Genomic DNA, 21,186 nt, shown 5'->3' with positions numbered 1-21,186 from the left:
GACCCTATGCGACCCATATCCGATCATGGTGTGACAGTGTGAACGGCACAAATCCGATATTTTCAAATCCGATCTGGGTCACTTTCGTATGTGGTACTGAATCCGATACATATCCGATGTTTTAGAAAGCGACTGCTGTTTGAATGGTCATGTCGCATTAAATCCGTCTTTTACGTCACTGACACAAGACAGACACAAATTATCAGCGCCGGAGAAGCGCCCGAGAAAACATTGCGAACGCTTCCTGGCCATCCAGTGTAGATGTCAGTGAAACTGTTGGGAAGACAACGTGAACATTTTATTTATACTGTATAATCTGCAGATTTTGACAGAAATCTGCAACTATTCTTTGAAGCACTGCTCCTCTAAAGCAATAAGGATCATTATTAGGTTATCTACATTATTATGTAAATAACAAAATAACTTAAAGCAAAAATTGGGAAACGTAAAGTCCGAAGTCTTTATATTAACGGCCATCAGTCAAACAATATTGTTTGCTCTGGGTCTAAACAGAGCGCGTTGTGTGTGATGTCTTCTTTTCCACATGCGGGGCCGCTTTGAGCGTTCACACTAGAGCGCGTTTGCTGTCGCATTTAATTTGTAGTGTGAACAAAAAATTGGAATTGAGCATTAAGACCTGCAGTGTGAACGTAGCCTTAGTAGGAGTTGGCTGCATGACAAATGTCTTGTTACCCACAGTCACTGACATGACTTTTTTTTTTTCTCTAGTAGTCATTTTTATCTTTTTTTTTTTTTGTTGTTTTTAAGAATTTCTGCTCTTGATGAAAGGGGAAAAAAAGTAATTAAATCTTGTCCAGTAGTAATTTAATCTCCTCATATCAAGACTCATTTGTTTGCATAATAAAAGGCCAAAAAAAGGAGCACTTGTTGACTTTTAAGTGATTTGCATTAGGAAGTGCTTGCTCACCACACTCTACTGTCCCTCAGCTGTTGCGACTGCGTCACAGTTGCACTTTCCTCTGTTCTGATTTAATGGTGATCAGTGTGCCCACAGTTTTTGAATGTCTCTGATTCCCCATGTAGGCATGCCCACTAAGAAGCAGGCACTGTTCATGCCTCTTCTGAGGGGGGATGTTAAGAGGATTTATAAAATCGGAAGGCACTTCACTATACATGATGGTCAAAGGCTGTAAACATGCCAGTCATAGTGACATAACAAATTCTTTGGATGAGCCAGAAGTGTGAATACAGACAGTAATAATAATTCAGCTTGCACGCTAGTGTAAGCTTAGACTTTGTGTGTTAAAAGTGGGTGGGTTGTTGCAGATGAATCAGTATTTCTGTCATTATGTAACAACTAATGCCATTTTACTTCGTACGTTTCCCGTATCACTTCCTGCTGTTTCAATGCTGTCAAAATGGTCAGCTTACGAAATAAAAGTCACACAACAAACATGTGTGCACAGCTGTTTGTTGATGCTCTGTGAGTTAACAGTTAACATGTCCCACCCACTGCAGAGCCAAAATGATCAACGGTGGTTACAGATTGTTTATTTCACAGGCTAACTGGGTTCTGAACAGATGTAATTATGATGCAAAACATTTTAATTGAATGACAGATTGTGTGCGGCCATCCGTATCAAATCGGTCTCTGATGGAGAGCTTTTCAGCCATTTCCCAGGTGACATCAGCAGCTAGCGAGCGACTGTGCTAACAGCGATCATCCGGTTTGAATTTGCTGACTTAATTCGACAAAGTTGGCTGTATGTGGCCTATGAACTACAGTAATTTTGACATCTCTGCAGTAGCCAGATCTCCTAAAGCATAGGTGTCAAACTCTGGCCCGTGGGCCAGATTTGGCCCGCAGCCTAATTACATTTGGCCCGCGAAGCCATACCAAATTATTATTAGAGCTGGCCTACTGGTATTATACAACTAATATATATATTGTTTAGTATTAAGCTTTGCTTGTTCCATATTCAGTTTTTCAGCAAAACTTGTTTGAGTCCATAAGAAGAGATTCATTCTTAAATCTGGAGGAAGATTTTTTTTTTTTTTTTCAATAAATATTAATGTTAGCCCGCGACCTTGTTCCAGTTTTGAATTTTGGCCCACTGTGTATTTGAGTTTGACACCCCTGTCCTAAAGGATTGAAGATGATATTGAACACAGGATTTGCATATCAGAGCATGATCAAAAATGACCTTTCCATGACCTAAAATTGGGTAAATACAACCTAAGATTAATAATAACACATGCTATATTACACTGTGCTATTATTTATTTAATAAGAGTTAAGCCAAAATGTACAATCAGTGGAAAAAAAATTAAGTACACTTCATATTTCAATCAATAGCTTGTGAATCACCTTGACTTTGAGTAACCTGAAATTCTCACTTTCTGCGTGACGTTATTCGTTTCTCATATTCTCTTTTAGGTGTTTTTGGCCCAGTTTTCTGTAGAATGTTTCTTCAGTTCATTGGGTTTTGTGGACATTTGCTCATGCACAGCTCTCTAAATGTCCCCCGCAGCCTTCAAGTAGGTTGAGATCTGGACTTTAACTGACTCACTACAATTTCTTTATTTTAATCTTTCAGCAGTTCTTTAGCTCATGGGGAAATTAGCGCAAGTCTGGAATATTTGCCCCTGATATTTGAATAATCTTTCTCATTGAAGAATGGCAGACTTAAAATTATTTGGAAATAGCCTTATAACCATCCTCAGACTGATGGGAGCAACAACTGCTTCTCTAAGATCATCGCTGATTTCTTTCCTCCCTAGCATTGTGTTAACGCACATTGCAAACTGCCAAAACATCTGCTTTTACACAGCTGCTCACACTTGCTGCTGATCAATCAATGCATTTGATTAGTAGCACCTGGCTGCTACTTATACTCTTAATTCCTTTGGAAGCAGTAAGCATGTACTCAGTTTTTCACTCGCTGCTTCTGCGTTTTGGCTTAACTTTTCTTAATGAATATTAGCAAATAACGTGAAAATAATTGAAACCATAATAATGTCATTTTGCATATGCATTCCAGACAAGTTTCTGCCAAAGATTCACAAGTGCATACATGTAATAAATCAATTAATCAATCAAAATAAGACAGATGATAAATAGATAAAATCCTGACAAAAAGCACCGGTCACACATTCAGTGTTGCAACAGCTTCCAGTGTGCACATGATGTACCCACTTCTTTATGAAAGTTGAATGAAAGGGTCTCAGCTTAATTCTGCTCTCATAAAGCCCCAAAATACTAAATGGGTATAATTACCTCCCCCTCGCATTGTCTCTCTTTCTCATCGCCCCTCTCTCACACAGTTGGCCTGTTTGTCTCTGTCTTTGCTTTGTTGCCATGGCACCTCAGCATCTCACCTCTTCAATCTGTTTTTGTGTTCTCATTAAAGGCTCCGTCACCTGAACCCAAAGAAACGGCAGTAGCAGAACCTGAACAACAAGATGAAGTCTTTGGTAAGAGGTCTTTGAATTAAAATTTACATGCATATTACATATTGGAAATACTCCCATCTGACAGACGAGGAGATGTATATGTTTTTCACTTGTTGATGAGAAAATGAATGACAGTTTGTAGTGTGCATAATCAGCTCTGGAGCAATCTAAAGATTGAATAGAGGCCTTCCCAACCCATACATGTCCACTTATGAGAGTCAAAGCTGGCATCAGTCAATTTACAGAATATCCATCATATTTTTTAGCCACGTCTGGCTGGTTTTTAAAAAGTTAGCAATGATTTATGAAGGACAGCCTTTCTTAAAAGTACTGTTCCAATCATTCCAAATTTTTTTGTTGATTCTTATAGTTTAGAAAAGTTTTGTCTTTGGGTCACATTCACGGTGATGTGTTTCGTGTGAAAGGATCAGGTATTACAAATAAGGCCTCTGTAATACTGCAGCTCAGCAGATGAGGGCAGTTGAGTTTGATCCACAGGAGTAGACCCATGTAGGTTGGTTATGATTTGATTTTAGGGGTCAGTGCTTTTGCAAATTAGAATGTATGGGATTATTTTTGCAACCAGAGGCAATTGCAGTTGTGCGTGCAAATATGCTGACTATGTCTTTTTTTTATAAAAAGCAGACTAAATCTCTCTGGTGGAGTTTGCACTGTAAGGCACTCTGGTTAAAGAAAAAGAAATCAAATTTCTAACACAACAAAATCAACATAGTCTGTCTTTTTTCTTCTTCTTCTTCTTCTTTTTGTCCCTACTGTCAGTGAAACAACTAGAGTCTGTGACGCATCCTGTTGGCTCTTGTTTACTATGTAAAGATGCACCCTGCCAGGGTGAAGGAAATTGTTTACGTTTATTTATTTTGTTTGTTTGTTTAAGGCTTCACATACAATATGTGCTCTTGCTAAACATCCAAAGCCATCGGCCACTGAATTGCAGTGATTTAAGGTCTCTTTAGCCACCTGCTGAAGTTTGTATTTTTGCCTAGAAGCAGCTAAAATACCCAAGAGACAGAGCATATTTACTTTCCTCTCCTGAATTTTGGGACGTTTTCTGGGTGAGGCTTGGTGAATACCAAGCCAGGAATGATTGGCTCGCATGTATGAACTAAAAAGTGTCTAAAGCACAAAAGGAAATTGCAAAAGCTACTTTTTTTTTTGTTTGTTTTGTTTTTGCTTTAGCCACTTTTGACTGACTAATTTTCATTGAGAGCAGCGTTGTAAATGGCTCAGTCACTGCTTGCAACCAAAATAATTACTCAAAACAAAGATTTCAATATCTATTTTAAGGTTAAAACACTTAAATAATATTTAACTTTAACTCTTATTTCTTTGTAGTTCTTTAGTTTTTCATAGTTAAAAGAAAATATTTTTTATAATATTATAAATAATATAATAATTAAGTTAAAGCGTTTCTGGTCTAAAACTTGAATATTAGCAGATAAGCTAGCTTTAGAGTTGCCAGAAGGCATCAACCAGTAGAACATTCTAGTCTCTGTTTATTTACGTTTCATGAAATTTTTTATGACATGCAAATGAGTTTGCCAAATCACCTCAGTCCATATTCAGAATAAGCTTATTCAGAAGCTTATTATTGTTATTGGCAGGTTTAGCTTTCTAAGCTAATGCTACTTATCATTTATTGGTAGCGTTAGCTTAGAAAAGTAAAGATGTTTGTACAGTTTATCACATGGATATTTATGCAGTTGTGACAAATATCCCTTTTGACTTTTAGCTATGGAAATGTTACTTGATGTTCTTTCAAAAAACGTGTGATGATATTAGCAACTAGCTGGCTAAATGTGTCATCAATACTTTTCCAAGCTTCATTTGTATCATTTTTACATAAAGTGTTGAGCCCTAACTGTTACGAGCACTTTGGTTCAGTTACCATATCACTACTAATACTAATTATCATCAATTATAATTATTAATCCAATGCTGGGCACTCAATAAAACAGCAGAGCAGGCCTGTTAACATTCCAGCTCTTGAAAGCAGCAAACACTTTGAGCAGCTCTGGCTGTATATGGTTCACATTTGACCACATCTTTTCAAAAGTGTTTCAGTCACTACTAGCAACAAACTTTTTGCCATAACTAACTTTGTTTTATAGAGAAATAAACCTCCCCTTACACTGGTCGCATGAAGAACTCGTACAAACATGTAATGTGTGTTAAATTTGTGTTGAGCAATAATTTTGCCCCAGGGGGTGAAGTTTGAGAATGATTGTTGGGTATATGACTTTTACATTTATGTCTTTAAATGACCCACCACTCAAACCCGGGGGATGCTCTGAAGAAGAAGGAATTGGTCCAGTCTGGCTTCTGCACTTCTCCAACCTTCACACATTAAGGTTGGGGGAACATGCAGTGCTTTAGGCTGCTTTGTGTTTTGGTAACAGCTGTTCATAAACTGAGAGACTAGACTACACACAAAAACAATTAATGTAGTATTCAGTGACTATCCAAGAAATACAAAGTCATTGAAGCGTGAAATCACTGGAAAAGAAATTGGAGTGCAGAGGGCACTAACCGACTCATTTTCTAAGAAAGGTCAGTATTGATTTCCTATAATGCAAAACAAATTTATCAGTCCAGCTGCAGTGTGTTTGTATGCGTGCATGTGAATGAAGGCACAATTAAATTTTTCTGTCCATAATGATGTTATGTCATGGAAGCTTGTTTGAGTGTGTAATCACGCCTGTGTGCGCAGCACCAGAGAACCACCACTCTTGCTTGTTCTCACTGATTATCGGCAGGAAAGGTATACCACGCAGAAGCTTCATCAGATTGGATCCACTCGATATGCTCCTCCTCCTACAACTTCAGTAATTAATGTCCCTCCTGTTAAACACTCGTCATTGATCGGAGTGGAACAGACTTAAAGGGTCCGCTATTGACATAAGTGTTTTTAAGAGGCCACGTAGCAGTTCTGGCAGCTCATAGGTATACACAACTTAGGATACAGGTTAAAGTAGCCATCTCTTTGTAAGGCAACCTAAAACATAAATGACTCAACTGCATACCACACTCATTACTGAAAAGGGAAGAAAAATAATTAGTTTGGTATTTAGATTGATTAAGACTTTGCCCTTTCCATGTCAGCTAAGTTTTTGCTCAGCCTTTCCTGCAAACAGACTGGTTTAATGAGGTTTTTCATCGAAAGGACACCACCTCTGAGCACCTCAATATTATTAATGTGTCGATTCTGCTTTAACTCTTAATGTTTAACTGGATCTTTGCTCAGTCTGCGCTGGCCTCGGGTAGTGTGTAAAAATCATGTTTTCTTATCAGTTTCTAACTCATTGCTGCTCTGGCTTGTGCACCAAGGGTGAAATAATTTAGTACCATTAGGTGATTCTGAAGTGCTGGGCAAAGGAGGAAAATGAGGGATTTCCATCATATTGGCCCAATGTGAGTGGTTTATGACCAGCAGGTTAGCAGTCTCTATTGGAGCGTGTTGTAGGGTGTAGTGGTCATCAGTAGGCATCATGACTCGTGTCTCCATACTGCACTTCCTGTTTGCAGTGCTTTTTTTTTCTTTTTCACTGAAGGGCAAACACCACCATTGGCTGTATGGCTCTTAAAAGCCCATTATGACTCCATTACCTGCCCTAGCTTGCAGCAGGCCCACAGCAGAGCAAAACAGGCCCCCTTTAGCTGTCAGGGTGAGGGGAGGAGAAATGAACAGCAGCTGTGGATAGAAACCAGGAGAGGAAGTGTAGTGTCAGGTGGGGAAAGGCTTAGCAATTGTGGCCTGGTCAAAAATCTTGGGGCAAGATGGCTTTAGGTTGTCATTTTTTCTAAATCGTAGGTGGTCTGTAATGGAGAAACTCGGGAGATCAGAGTCTTGGCCAAGAACACTTTATCACACTAAGGGGCCTGAGTTTGACGCACCAACTCTAAGATTAGAGCCTGCAGTCTAACATGAGCCACAGCTGCCCAAGGTTGATTTAAAAATGTTGTTCTTAAACAAATGCCTGCAAACCTGAACTGAAGCAACATTGTCAAGAGAAGCAAACCGAAATTCATCCATAATGATATGAGAGACTAATAAAGTCATTCAGAAAATTCTGACTTCATATTATTGCTGCTAAAAGGGGTTCTGTACGCTATTGAATTGTTACCTGTACCCAGGACCTGACAACAGCCAAACGTTCCTACTAAGTTGTGGGGTCACTTGGTGGGGACTTCTATGATTAAAAAAGAAAGGGACCTTCCACTTATCAAATACGTTTAGTGCAGGTGTGGGGAACTCCAGGCCTCAAGGGCCAGTGTCCTGCAGGTTTTAGATATCACCCTGGGTCATCACACCTCAATCAAATGATTAGTGCATTACCAGGCCTCTTGAGAACTACAAGACATGTTGAGGAGGTAATTTAGTCTTTAAATCAGCTGTTTTTGTATCAAGGACACATCTGTAACCTGCAGGACAGCGGCCCTTGAGGCCTGGAGTTCCCCACCCTTTAGTGGAAGTGGCCACCCCATTTGTTGGTTTACTGCTAAAGGGACTGCTAATTGCTCGTTTGCTCACAGAAAAGTGAGTACTGCAGGCACCAGTCATGGGCCAAGGTTGCCTGGATAGATTGTTTGTACTCTCTACAGGCTTGGTACTGGGTTGTTACTCCATTATTTTGGGCAATGAACATTTAACTGTCCACCCAGGCTTATTGTTGAGAGCTAGTCTCAACACTTAGCTTGGTTGGACCGTATCAGTGTATGAGAGTGTATCAAAGCTGTGTTTTTCCTACAGAGCATTTGGCTTGAAAAGATTGTATTTTCTTTGTAAATGCTTGGTTTCTTAGCAGCCTCTTTCTGCACTCACACTTTAAGATGGCTTTATTGTGATGAATCTGTTTAGATAACCTTAGCTGGATAATGTAAGGGGCTCTGTTATCATGCAAAATTACATGATGACAGGCAGCCTGAGGGAGCCGGAGGATCTCTTGTCTTCTCCCCCTCATATTGAAATGTGTGGGGAACAATCCTGCCTTCTGTTGGGAGGAACCAATTCTGGAGCTACTGTGAAAACGCTGTGTGGCAGTGCTCCTGGGAAATTGTCTCTTGCTACAATAGTGCTTCATAAATAAGCAAATGAAGATGAAAGATCTGACTGGAATGGAAATATCCCTGCACAAAGCAGCAGATATAGTTTTTATTCTGTTGGTGTCCCATTAAATTTATTTAGTGCATATAGTCATTTTGTGGTGATTTTAATTAAGAGCAGGAATCTATATCAACCAAATATTGTTCCATTAAATACTTTAAGTATACTAAATATTTAGGAAATGCCTTTCTCACTTTAATAATCTAATTTGTTTCCCTTTGTCCACTTAATATTGTCTTAAAAAGATCCCATTTAGCCAATACTGCTGTAATATATGTGGCTTGCTTTTGTCGAACTGTGAAGAATGCTCAATATGAGTTTACACAATCTGCTATAATTGAACCATTTGAACTGTTACAGTCTCTGTATACACAGCCAATCTTTCATTAACCATAAACCAAAAGCAGAGAGCTGTTTCAGTTTGAATAAATAATACGCTGGTGAAATACTGGGCTGTTTTTTACAGCAGGTGAAATGCACGCATTAGCTCTTCACCTCCACATGTCATTCAGTAGAACCACAAAGGCTTTAAGAACATTATCCAAATCATTAGCCAGATTACACTATTTTCAGTTTATTTCTTGTCTAAAAGGAATCTACTATGTGAGAGACTGTACTGTACCAAAAAGGTTTCGGTCATGTGCACGGGGGGCTTTTGCAGCATGAAATCAATATAAACCAAATGAGTGTTCTCATTCGGCTTGGTTATTATTTTTAACTTTAGCAGCAGGACCAAAACTCTTAAGAAAAAAAGGGCTTGATGTCAATGGAGTCGTATGCCGGTTTGAATTCTGCCTTTTCATCTGCCTTGGTCACGTAACTTTTGCTTCCATTTATGTGACAATGTCTTGTTTTTTTTTAACTTTGACAAATTTGAAAGTGAGCGTCTTATAGATCTGACATTCTCTCTTTTCACCTCCTTTGATGTCACGTCCCTCATCTCCTCCTCGTCCTCTTCTGTTCTCCTCTAAAAAATAAAGAAAGGAGGAAAAACAGAATGCAATTTGTTAGTTTTGTTAGCATATGCTAAGTCACATATTTTAGGGTGCCATGTATACATATTATGGGGAATTTAATTTATTTATATACAAGATAATTTGTCAAGTTGTGACTTGGAAATACTTGTAATGGGGCCTTGTTCCGATAACATTAAAGAACCACTGAGCTACACTAGCCAGCTAACTACAGAGCAGAGACAGTGACTAAAAGTTGAACATGGATACTTTGATGTCACCCACTTGTTTCTGAAGCTTCGAGAGAAGTGTTTTATAGCACACCCATCTTTGTTTTGAAGCTGTATATGATGAGAAAGGGGCAGGTCAGGGCATGTTGTTAGCCAGTGAACATAGTGTACTACAAATGCTTATGTTCTCTGAAACATTGCATGATCAGTATTTTGAAAGGACACGTCCTTCAATCTGCATATTAAGGAATTATGTAGCACTTCCACTGCATCTGCACAATATCTCTAAAATTACAAACAAAGAGTCTCAGAGTGATGCTGAAGAACTAGTTCATATGTTTGTTACTTCTAGGCTGAACTTTTCTGATTCGTTATTATCAGGCTGTCCTAAAAACTCTTTGAAACGCCTTCAGTTGATCGAAAATACTGCAGTGAGTACTGACGCGGACTAGATGGAGATCTTTTTTTAAAAAGTGGTTTGTTACTGATGCATTCTGTAGCAAGCTAGCTAAAGTAAAAGAAAATGTTAGTCACAGACTGCGTCAGTAACCATGAAAAGTATTGCGTAGACATACCAATAGCCATTTTTAGCACTGTTTTGTAACTTTGTTAAAATTGGACGTGTTCTGGGAAATTTGGTCTGTTAGGGCGAGGCTGCTTCAGACTCCATTGATCTACTTCGAGCCTGCTGAGGTTAATGAGAGCACTGGCTGATCGGAGCAGGCGGAGTAGCTGAGACTGATTCACCTCTCTGTTTGCTCATTACTAACTGTGTAGAGAAGCTCCTGAAAATACAGATCAAGCCGTAATTAAAACAGAATCGGAACATGCTCGCTGGAAATTGGATTTCCCCCTCATGAAGTCGGGTGCATATTTAATATCTGATTTAGTCTCTGGGTGGAGTTAATGCGGCGTTGTGTGTGATGTACACAGCTGGCTTTTCATTTACTGACATGCCCTTCAGCTGACCCACAAAGCTCCCTCTGCTTTCTTCAGTTATCACTATATATCTTCTTTAATCGGCTGGCTTCGCTGTTTGCTGGAAACAAATTTATTTAATAATTTATTTATCTGAGAATGAGAGAGGAGAATAAATGAACCGAGACACCTCCTATAGTTACAAATAGCATCAACGTTGAGCGACTTCTCTTTAACAAATTGTGCAGCATGTTACAACTTCCATAAATAAAAATTAATGTTTCAGCTCGTTGCTTTGAAGTTACTGGAAAAAATACTTCACATTTGGCCTGCTAGAGATTCTTAGCTTTCCGTGAGTGTATCAGCTTATGCAATAGACATTAAAAATGAAAACGGGCATAAAACATTAAAATTCATGTATCTAGGGCTCTCTATTCATGACTTTTCTCATCAATATTACATCAACAACTTGCAGTGCGAGTATTGTGTGTCACTCTGCCAGATGCCACGCTTCTCTTTGACCTCATAGTGACATCATCACTATGGATAAGTGAATATCTTAATGTGCCTGTACTGATCCCTGTGATAATGGAGGCTATAGTCAAACTTGAGGTGAGTGTGAGCAACTCAAATTTAACCTAATTTTTGCATGTTGGATTTAGTCTTCTGTGATGCGCACACATGGCATGTTGTCACTGAGATTGTGTAAGCACTGCTGACTGTGCATACAGCGCAGTATTGACAATATGTTTGGTGCTCCTCTGTGGATTTGCCAGTCGCACATGTATAAAAGTGCAGTGGCTCAGTCATTTGTCTCCGTGGCGGAGGCTGACTCTAGCTGGTACGGGCCCTGGCACCGCCGATGTGAAGCACCTCCTCTCCCCTCCCTCCACCCTCAAAAGCTCTGATTGTTAAAGGGCAGCATCACTGGACTAGTGTTCTTTGGTTTGACACCATTGTTCAGAGTCTCCTTTTCTGTCCTCCTTCACCTTGCATTTCCTTTTTCTGACCTCTTTTTACTTTTGCAGTTCCCCCTTTTCTTTTCTTCTCCGGTTGATGAATTAATTACTCGGAAATTTAAAAGCCGCGCTGTTGCTGCTCTAAATGTGCCTGTGTTTATGCAGCTGTATTCATGACCTTCTGCATGCAGCCTCTGAACCAGCTCCCTGTGTATTCTTCATCTTTGTGCGTGAAGAAATTGTGCCTCATTGTGGCCATGAGTTCAGGAGACCACGTCATCTTGTCTCGGTCATCTGGCAGGACAATTACTGAATTAGTGTGTGTGTGTGTGTGTGTGTGTGTGTGTGTGTGTGTGTGTGTGTGTGTGGTTCTGAGGCTACAAGAGTCCAAAGGGAGGGGATAGATGGGTAACATGACAGTACAAAGGTACTACTCTTGCTACTGTGTCCCAGATGTCAGACAAGATTATCTAGAGTCTTTACTCTTGGAGAACAGGCAGACATGCAGGTTCTGCATGTCTGTATGGTAATCCTGACTGAGAGGGGTGTTTCAAGTGTTTTTCTGTAGTGGTCATGATGGGTTTGTATAAAAAAAACAAAACAAATGCATTTTAATCTAAGGTGGGTTCATCACATTAAATGCACAGCTGATCAAGTGGTCCTTAAGTGCCGCTAGAGACGCATTTGAATTCATAGTTCACTGCCTGCAATATGTGGTTGTGTGCAGCTCTAATCACTGCCAAATGTTGTTTGTGTAGTGCTTTTTTTATGATCTGCTTTTTTATTGCTTCTCTAAGCTGTTTGCTGAACCTCCTCCATGCAAGACACAAGCACTGTAACTTCCAGAAGTAAATCAAATGCTCTATTCTAATACAGTAGATAATCACACTTTAGATTGGTTTACAGCTCTAGGATTTTTTTTCTTATCCTAAATCACCCCCACACGCTCCCTGGATACTTTATTATGCACACCTTGGTATTACGCAGTTGGGCCCACTTCTGCCTTATTTATCAGAGATTTTGGTCGATATTGACATGTTGGTGTCACAGAGTTGCAAAGGTGCTGTGCTGAATTGAAATCTGGTGACTGTGAAGACCATTCGAGTACATTGCCATGTTCAAGAAACCAGTTTGAGATGACTTGAGCTTTATGACATGATGCTTTATACTGCTGGAAGAAACCATCCGAACATTGGTCAGTGTTCTTATAGTGTAACTTTCTCTGTAAACTCTGGAGATGGTTGTGGAAATTCGATGCAAAGTGTGATATTTCAGATTTGTAGCCTATGATCTAAACCAGGGGTGGGGAACTCCAGGCCTCAAGGGTGTCCTGCAGGTTTTATAGGCGTCCTTGATCCAACACAGCTGATTTAAATGGCTAAATTACCTCCTCAACATGTCTTGAAGTTCTCCAGAGGCTTGGTAATGAACTAGTCAGTTGACCAAGGGTGCTATCTAAAACCTGCAGGACACCGGCCCTTGAGGCCTGGAGTTCCCCACCCCTGATCTAAACTGTGTTGGGAACAGTCTGCTTTATTTTAATGTAAGAAACTGCAGTTATTTCACTGTAAGATGTCTTTTTCTCATACAGACTGTCTGAACTACCTGAACTAGAAAAAGCCTTTTGGGGGTAAGCCAGGACTTTCTTTTAGATCTAGTTTAAGAAATCCTTACAGCAGGTCTATCTATCTGTGTATCTTCCTATCTATCTAAAGAAAATAGTTCTGCTGTGAGAGAAAGGAGAAAACTGATATCATAGTATCAGCACTGGTGATGGCTTATATAGGATTCATAACCTTCTGTTCCATTTAGTCTACTGTGGTTATTTTTAGCAACATATTCTGTATAAAAATACTGAAAATGCTTTCAGGTGCATAAAAACTAGCACTGGTGCTCTTCCACACATAGAGTTCATCTTCATTATGGTGACATTTGGATTTTGAGGTCTTGGGCGCTCGGCAGAGCAGAGTGTTTCAGAGTATGTCGGTCCTGTTTGTTTGAGGTTTGTCTCAGGTTTGTTTTTGGAGTGTAATGTCTCATCTCAAGCCTTAAGCATCCAGCTGGCTTATGAGTCCGGGACATTAGTCATGCTCACTCCCTTGCTGAAATGTGTGTATCTATAAATGTGTTTTGGCCTCTCCATGGGTGAGGAAATGTCCCTGAGCACTATGCTGATGGCATCAACCCATGTTGAGCTGCTCTGTGTGCTGGCCCTCTGTCATACTAGAGACAGCCATTCATAGTGGCTGCCAGGGAAAACCTCATCCTCCACAAACACGTCTGGCATGGCAGATATAGTTCTTTATCAAAACACCAGGCTTCACATGAGTTTACTGCGATTTGAATTTTTAAATGCTACAGCTAAGTGCACACTCAATACACTTTAATTTGGCATGGTTGTTGCCAGATTTATTTTGGTTTGTGAGCTGTATGTGACCAAACTTTTAACATGATGTTCAACCTAAGATTATAAGATTTAGTGTTGAGTTTGGTGTTAAACGTGATGATAACTTTGGATGGCAAAAATGGGCCTAAAGAAGCTAAACAGCTCTTTTGAGTCTCTTTTAGGACGCAATCATAACTTTAAGCTGTAATATAACTTAAACAGTTGAGATATATAAAAAGCAATAGTTTCACTACAGCTGAAATGAAAGGGAAGTATCTAGAGACAGCGAAAACATTTGTGGAAACATGTTAACATTATAGAAAGGCTCGTTTTTAACATTTGCATGTATGACTTTTAGGGACTGCCTCCAGTAAGTGGTTGGTGGTTTAATTCCTGGATGTTTCAGTCTACATCCCAAAGTATCCTTGGGCAAAACACTGAAACCTGAGTTGCTCCCTATGTGTTCACTGGAGTGTGAGTGTCTGAGTGTTAGCTTTAAGACACTGGTGTAGGAAAAGTGATTGAATGTGTGTGAATGAGCCATGTAGTAAAAAGCACTTCTTGATCAAGTAGAGTAGAGAAGCGCTGTACAAAAACCAGTCCATTCACCATACAGTGCAGAATGTGTGGGTTTTTCATCAAAACAAAATCAGATAATTAATTATATGAGAAAATTTCATCCTAATGTCAAGAAAACAAGGAGAAAATTGTCCCTGTTTGTCAGAAACAAGTCATTGTGAGGAGCTGTTCAATTAAAAGTTTATTTGTATAGCACATTGAAAAACAGAGTTGACCAAAGTGCTTCACGATCGGTTAAAAACACGAGAAAAAAATAGAGACTCAATTAATTAACAATTAAAAAACATTAACAGGCCTGATGGTACTCATACTGAACTTGAATTAAAAGCCAAAGTAAAAAAAAGTGAGTTTTAAGATGCAATTTAAAAGACTGAATAGACTCTGAAGTATGAATCTCCTCTGGCAGATTATTCCAGAGTCTGGGTGCTGCTACTGCGAAAGCCCGATCTCCTCTATGCTGTTGGTAATGACAAAGCATTGAAGCACTTCAAGGTCAGCCTTACAGCTGCTTGAATAAAAGCAGCAGCTGTGACACTGCTATGTGCATAATGGTGCCTTGCATCATGCATAGCAAACACAAATCCAACTGTGGTGGGTCCTCACTCTTTGGATTTTTCAGATTAAAACCAAACAGAAAGACAGTAGGCTATATCTCATGTTGATTTATAATCACTCGAGCTTAACAGCAATGTGCATTGTTTCCCCAGGATGAAGTTCTTTTCCATTTAAAATCACTGTTTCAAGTGAAGTTCGGAAGTCATGAACATGGCTTGGATAATCAGGGAATGGTTCTACTGCTTATCTCTGCTAGGGAAATCTCTGGAGGACTAACGCCCTGAATGCCAGCGGGGGTTACAGAGACAGAGGACGTCTTTTTTTCCCGCTCTTAGCTTGTGGGTGCTTCAGATCCACCATCAATGCAGCAGCAGATAGATTTTTGCCCCTGGGTAGGAGGGTTGGTCCGGGGCCACATAGCGATGGATGTTTTTTCAGAGGAATGCTTCCCGTGCCTCAGTCCCACCACAGTCCTTGTTCTTGTCCCAGATGCTTGGCTGCACATCCTCTTCACACTGAGGAAGAGGAGGAAAAATGAGGAGATTGAGGCCCACTCCCTGCATGCCTTCCTCCTTCTAGATGCTGAAATTTCGCCTCTTGCACGGTGCTGAATTTCTTCATTGAACAGATCAGACAGGCCAGTTGTCTTTACCTCACTACTGAATGTAGATCCTGCAGGAGGCAGAGGTGGTGATGGCAATTGTTCTTGTCACAATAATCAGAGATTTCAAAGGTGGGAAGGCACACCTGTAACTTCACCAGCATTACCCGCCCATCTAGGCACTTTTGTCACCTAAATTTTCATCGGGATATCTTGAAGCTGGTGTGGAGAAGTATTAAAGATGACATATCTAAAGATGAAAAGTTTATTTTGAATAAGACGAGCATCTCTTCATGCACAAAAATAGCAAAAACCTAGAGTGATATGTTTGAAAGAGCATGCACAGCAGTCTGACATTACTCACTGGTTCCTCTGCGATGGTTTAAGGAGCCCTCGGCAGAAGCATTGATGGTAGGGCTTGAGGAGTTCTCATTATCTCCCGTCTTCAAACCATGAATAAATCCAGTATTTATGAAAAAAGCCAACATGGTGAAGTGAGCACGCTTTCAGCAGATGCTTGCTTCTCTCCACCCTGCTATACATCAGTCTGCTGGATAATTGGCCCTTAGTGTTGTTTACAACTTGTGTGTCTCATGTATGTCGTGTCGTCTCAGGTGTAGCCACGCAGCTGGATAAAAAGTTTGTAATATAGTCAAAGACTACATGGGGGAGAAACTATGACATGAATTGCTTGATTCTCTTCTCTTCAAAAATGAAAAGAAGCACTTTGTTGCTCCAACTTTTCTGTGACTTCAAATCAAACTAGTTGTCAGACTGAGCGGCACAGACAGTTGCAATCAATGGAATTGGCGAGGTGTTTGAAGGATATTTCTTAGGTGTTGATTGAGTCACTGACTCCCGGAAAATGCTATTAAAGGGTAGATTGAATCCTGGAAGAAACAAGTCATTCTGTATTTAGATGAAGAGCCTGGGATTCGCTAAAACGTCAGAGTTCACGCTGTCGCTCAGCCGTCAGTGACCTAGCAGCTGAAACTAGAGGCCTTCAAAGCATTTACCTGCAGTTCAGCTTGTTTAGAAGTACTGTGCGAGCTGAACGTAATACTTCTTGACAGCAGCAAGGAATTATCAGTGAACATGTCGCAGAAAAGTTACCGAAAATCTGTGCGAGAACACAGATATTTGACAAGCTAGCTAACAAGGACATCTTGTCTTCCCAGCTTCATTACCTGGGATTCTGAGCTTGTTCTATTACTTTAATTGCAGTTCCATGGGCCACTGTTGTGCAAGTAGTTATACAGCAGGATAGTGTCCTGTTTCTTCTCCCAATTAAATTTGACAACTTAATATGAATTTGGGGGATTTTAAATCAAAATCTTCCATCTAATTTCACTCTCAGCATGTTTTGTTCATTGAGCTAAAACCGTGTGTCCAAAGCAATCTGGTAATCTTTCAGAAAGACTCTTTCAGCAGTTTAATTTTTTATAGACAAATGATAATAGGATGCAAAATAAGCAGTAGACAAAATGAAAGCAGCAGGTCACAATCACAATTGATGGCTTTTTGCCTCGGCTGTTGTTTGATCAAATAGAAGACTAAGGTAGATCAAAAACACAGATGGCAGTCTGCTCCACTGTACGCAGAATGGTAATGGACACAAAACAGCCTCATCTCATAAGAGATCCAATAGAACCACTTAAAGGTGACGATGATCGATCATTGAACGGTAACAATAACATTTTCACAGTTTAGGACTTAAACAAATGGGTTCACGTCACTTTGTCATCTTCTACCCTTCATCATTAGGCAGCTGATGATATGTCTGCATGTTAGGGAGGAGGGGGTTTGTTTGTCCACCGGAGTATGGTTTGTTGAGTGAGTCCAGATTTGCTTCAAATGCCAACATATTGGTTCAGTAATCTCGGAGTCATCAGCATTGATCAACAGCCCCGTCAGTTGCCCACATGTGTACTATCCAGCTGTCATAAGCACACACACGGAGTTCACTAATTAAGCTCTTACTCACAAGCATGCAACCTTATTTCTGGTAATATAAGATGAACATGTAGTCAATACTATGCTGGCATGTTATTGCCTGCAGTTACTGCACACCAGGATATTATTCACAGTGTAATTTGTATTTTCTTGGTATTGTGTTAGGTGATGCCAGCACCACTGTGCTGAGGAAAAAAGCAGCAGATGATGGAAATCTAAAAGGCCTCATGGGCAGACCACTAAAAAAAATAATAATAATAATAATAATAATAATTGTCTTATTAATTCTGCAGTTTTCTGTGCAATAACTGATACCACAAAACCTGTTGAGCATTTTAATATACTATCCCTGCTTTGTGTGATTATATAATATTTTGTTCCCCTCTTGTGAAATCCAAACAACAGAGGGTCTCATTCCCTCGCTCGTCTGAAACTCCCGCTGTCGCCATATTTTTTTCCTATCTGGTAGATTATAAACATGCATGCTCAGTATGTGTTTATATGCTAGGTAGAAAATTTTAGAGTTGGGATGCATTCGCTGGATGTTGGGGAAAGAAAACTCAGTGAATTAGATGCAAACAGCTCAATATTTCCATGGCAATTTATACTCGATGGTTACGCTAAAGCCATTTTAACCATCACACGTGGAAAAATTCGCAATACATCGAGTATATTCGATATATCTCCCACCGCTACCATTAGGTTTAAAAATGGACAGGGAAAAAAAGAACAAAATGTGAAACTAAGTCAAAAAGCCAATGTATGGCATAAGTGGCTACATCCATCATATATAGCACTACTCCAGCACCCGGGGCTTGTTGTTGCTTATTGCTCATGTCTGTGAGGAAATTTCTTATGGTATCTGGCTCTAACTTTCAGGTCATTGCAATGCTGCAGAATTTGAAGGCCATCAAATGGATGCCTGATGGTATTCTTGTTGTAGATAAGAATCTAAAAACAATCTAAAAATCATTTTTTGTGATAGTGCAGTATGTATTTGGTGCTTCAAGCAAATGAGATGAATAAGACTTTCCTTTGGAAATGCCACAGATCAATACAGCACCTCAAACACAGAGTTACACTGAGCCTTACTATTGGCTGCATATGTGAACGAACTGTAGTAACAGCACAATACCGAGGCCTCGATGCTATTGGCCTCAAACCAATTTGGTGGTGAACTGGATCAGTGCTAGGACTACAACTTAAAGCAGCCTGTTTTGTTTTTGTTTGTTTTTGTTTTGTTTTTTTTGTTTTTTTTTCTAAGGAAAAAATGAGAGTGAATAGGTTGTTGTGGCAATTTTGGCTTTAATATGAGCTGCATCGTATTTGACTAGACCTTTTTTGCACATTTTATTTATTCGTAAGTATTTCTGTAGCTAATATAAACTCTTTATAAGATGTCTTTGAACTGGATGTCTCACCTGCCTTAAAGCAAATGTTATGCCTGAAAGATTTTTATTAGATTACAGGGCCTTGCTTTCTCAAAATGGCCTTTTAAAGGATATGGCTTTCTTCAGAGGCTCTCACACCTTTCCTGGCATTAAATTGCAATGGTATTAGAGGTAACTGGGCAACCTGAAAGTATTGGGATTGAATAAGTGATGAAAAAGCAGCAATGGTAGCAAAATACCTGCATTATTAGATCTTTTTAATAAGGCACTTTAAACGTCATTTTAGAAATGGTGGTGTTTTTTAAAAAAAAAAAAAAAACAAAAAGAAAAAAAAAAAACAGCTTCTTTCTTTCTCTATGGTGATGTGAGACTTTTATTGCAAAACCTTTTGGACAGACACAATCAAAAGCAGTGTGTATAGGCATTTATGTTTTGTCTTTAAAAAGCTGGGTGAGAGGCTCATCATCATTATGTGTCAGTCTGTCTTAAAAGCCGTAAGTAAGAACAAAATGTACCCCTTTCACTTTTTTTCTGAGATCTGAGACGATGTTTGAATGTGAATATACTTTTTTTTTTTTTTTAAACTAATAAAGATAAAATCCTGATATTTTCACTGGTCTTTGTTACCATTATAATTAATCAGGATCTGTAATTTTGGACGGATACATCAATAAATGTCTGAGTATTGGCTTGTTAAAATAGGCGGAATAATGGATGATGGAATGACCCATCTTTCAATTGATCTTTAAGTGATTCACGAGATGTAAATCTTCCAGAAGAAAAGAAGACTCATTGGATGTGTTTCTGTAGAAGTAATTCCACCTAAAATTGTGGTAAATCAAAGCTTAACTTCTGCATAGACTAGATCCAAACTTGCTCTATACCCACAGCCAGCAGCCTGGTAGCTCTCGGGTCCTAAATCAGATAAGTGTCACCGTGCATCGGGCTGAAAATCCATACTTATAGGAGTTATTTTAGTGACACTGGGCCCTTTGTTTATTTCTAATAACTATGCAGCTGTGACAAAAGACCACTGTTTCAGCCAGCATTAGCATGCAGATTCTCTGGTGTAGTGCTACACCATTTCTGTCAGTACAGTGTGCGTATTGTTTTGGACGGAGGAATGCACTGGATGTCCTCTGCTGTGGGAGCTGGCCAGTTTAACGGATAGCTGTTAGAGTGGACGATTCAGAGAGTGTGTGGGGGGGGCAGGCTCTACAGCGGGGGGGGGGGGGGAATTGCTCCCCCCCTTGCCCCCCATAGAGCCGCCCCTGATTTGAAGCGAAAAAGTGCCACGATGGGAAGATAATCTGTTGCCATTGTCGAGTTTCAGAGTGATTGTTTTAAAACTGCTCTTGTAAAGTGAAATAGTTGAATTATTGCAAAAAAAAAAAAAAAAAAAAAATCAAGAGTCTAATTACTTGTGTTTGAGTCAAAACTAGTGATCCCACCTACTACAGCACACAAGTAGAGCCCACAATGTGGTAAGAGCCCCTGAGAAGGGAGTAGTTAACTTACTGAACATTTTTCAGTTACTCATGTCTCATTCACACCTTTTCCAGCTCACTGGTTGGTTTCATTGCAGCTAACATGTAAATTGTATTAGCTCTGTTGGTCTTCGCTGCAGCAGGAAGGCCCTGCTCTCATCAAAAGAAGCCATTGTGCTGCTCTGGGTTTGTTGTGTGCCATGCAGGCCCAAGCCCATAGATGACCCTTGTTGTTTCTCGCGCAGGCCTGAGTGAGGCAGATGCGAACCAGAACAATGGCTGCGTCTCGGAGAAGCCAGCGGTGACTGACTCCACAGACCCCCACCAGTGTTGGAGCCCCGCCAGCACAGCTGACCCTGACGCTGCCACACCACGCCCCCACCTGGTCCGCCTCTTCTCCCGAGATGCCCCGGGCCGAGAGGACAACACCTTCAAAGACCGACCCTCCGAATCGGACGAGCTGCAGACCATCCAGGAGCACAGCGGAGCGGCTTCAGAGTGCGGGTCGGAGAGCCAAGAACAGGACCTAGATTAGGCTAGCTTTTTTTTTTCCTCCCCTCCCTTTCCTCTATTTTTTTCTTTTTCCTCCTCTGGCAGCTCTCATTTAAGAGAGACGCAAGAACCCCACATTTGACAAA

At 40.0% G+C, this 21,186-nt stretch overlaps 1 protein-coding gene across 1 annotated transcript in view; it reads left to right on the top strand.

Moving 5' to 3' along the window:
• mbpb (myelin basic protein b) overlaps positions 1 to 21,186 on the top strand; it is a 45,071-nt gene extending 23,885 nt beyond the window's left edge. The window contains exons 3-4 of the mRNA XM_040013314.1: positions 3,372 to 3,435; positions 20,794 to 21,186. Coding sequence (XP_039869248.1) covers positions 3,372 to 3,435; positions 20,794 to 21,083 — 354 coding nt within the window. The 3' untranslated portion in view covers positions 21,084 to 21,186. The remainder of the gene's footprint in view (positions 1 to 3,371; positions 3,436 to 20,793) is intronic.

The sequence above is a fragment of the Simochromis diagramma genome, unplaced genomic scaffold, assembly GCF_900408965.1.
Source record: "Simochromis diagramma unplaced genomic scaffold, fSimDia1.1 OVJJ01000618.1, whole genome shotgun sequence".
NCBI classification, from domain to species: domain Eukaryota; kingdom Metazoa; phylum Chordata; class Actinopteri; order Cichliformes; family Cichlidae; genus Simochromis; species Simochromis diagramma.
This window is presented reverse-complemented; position numbering and strand designations above follow the sequence as displayed.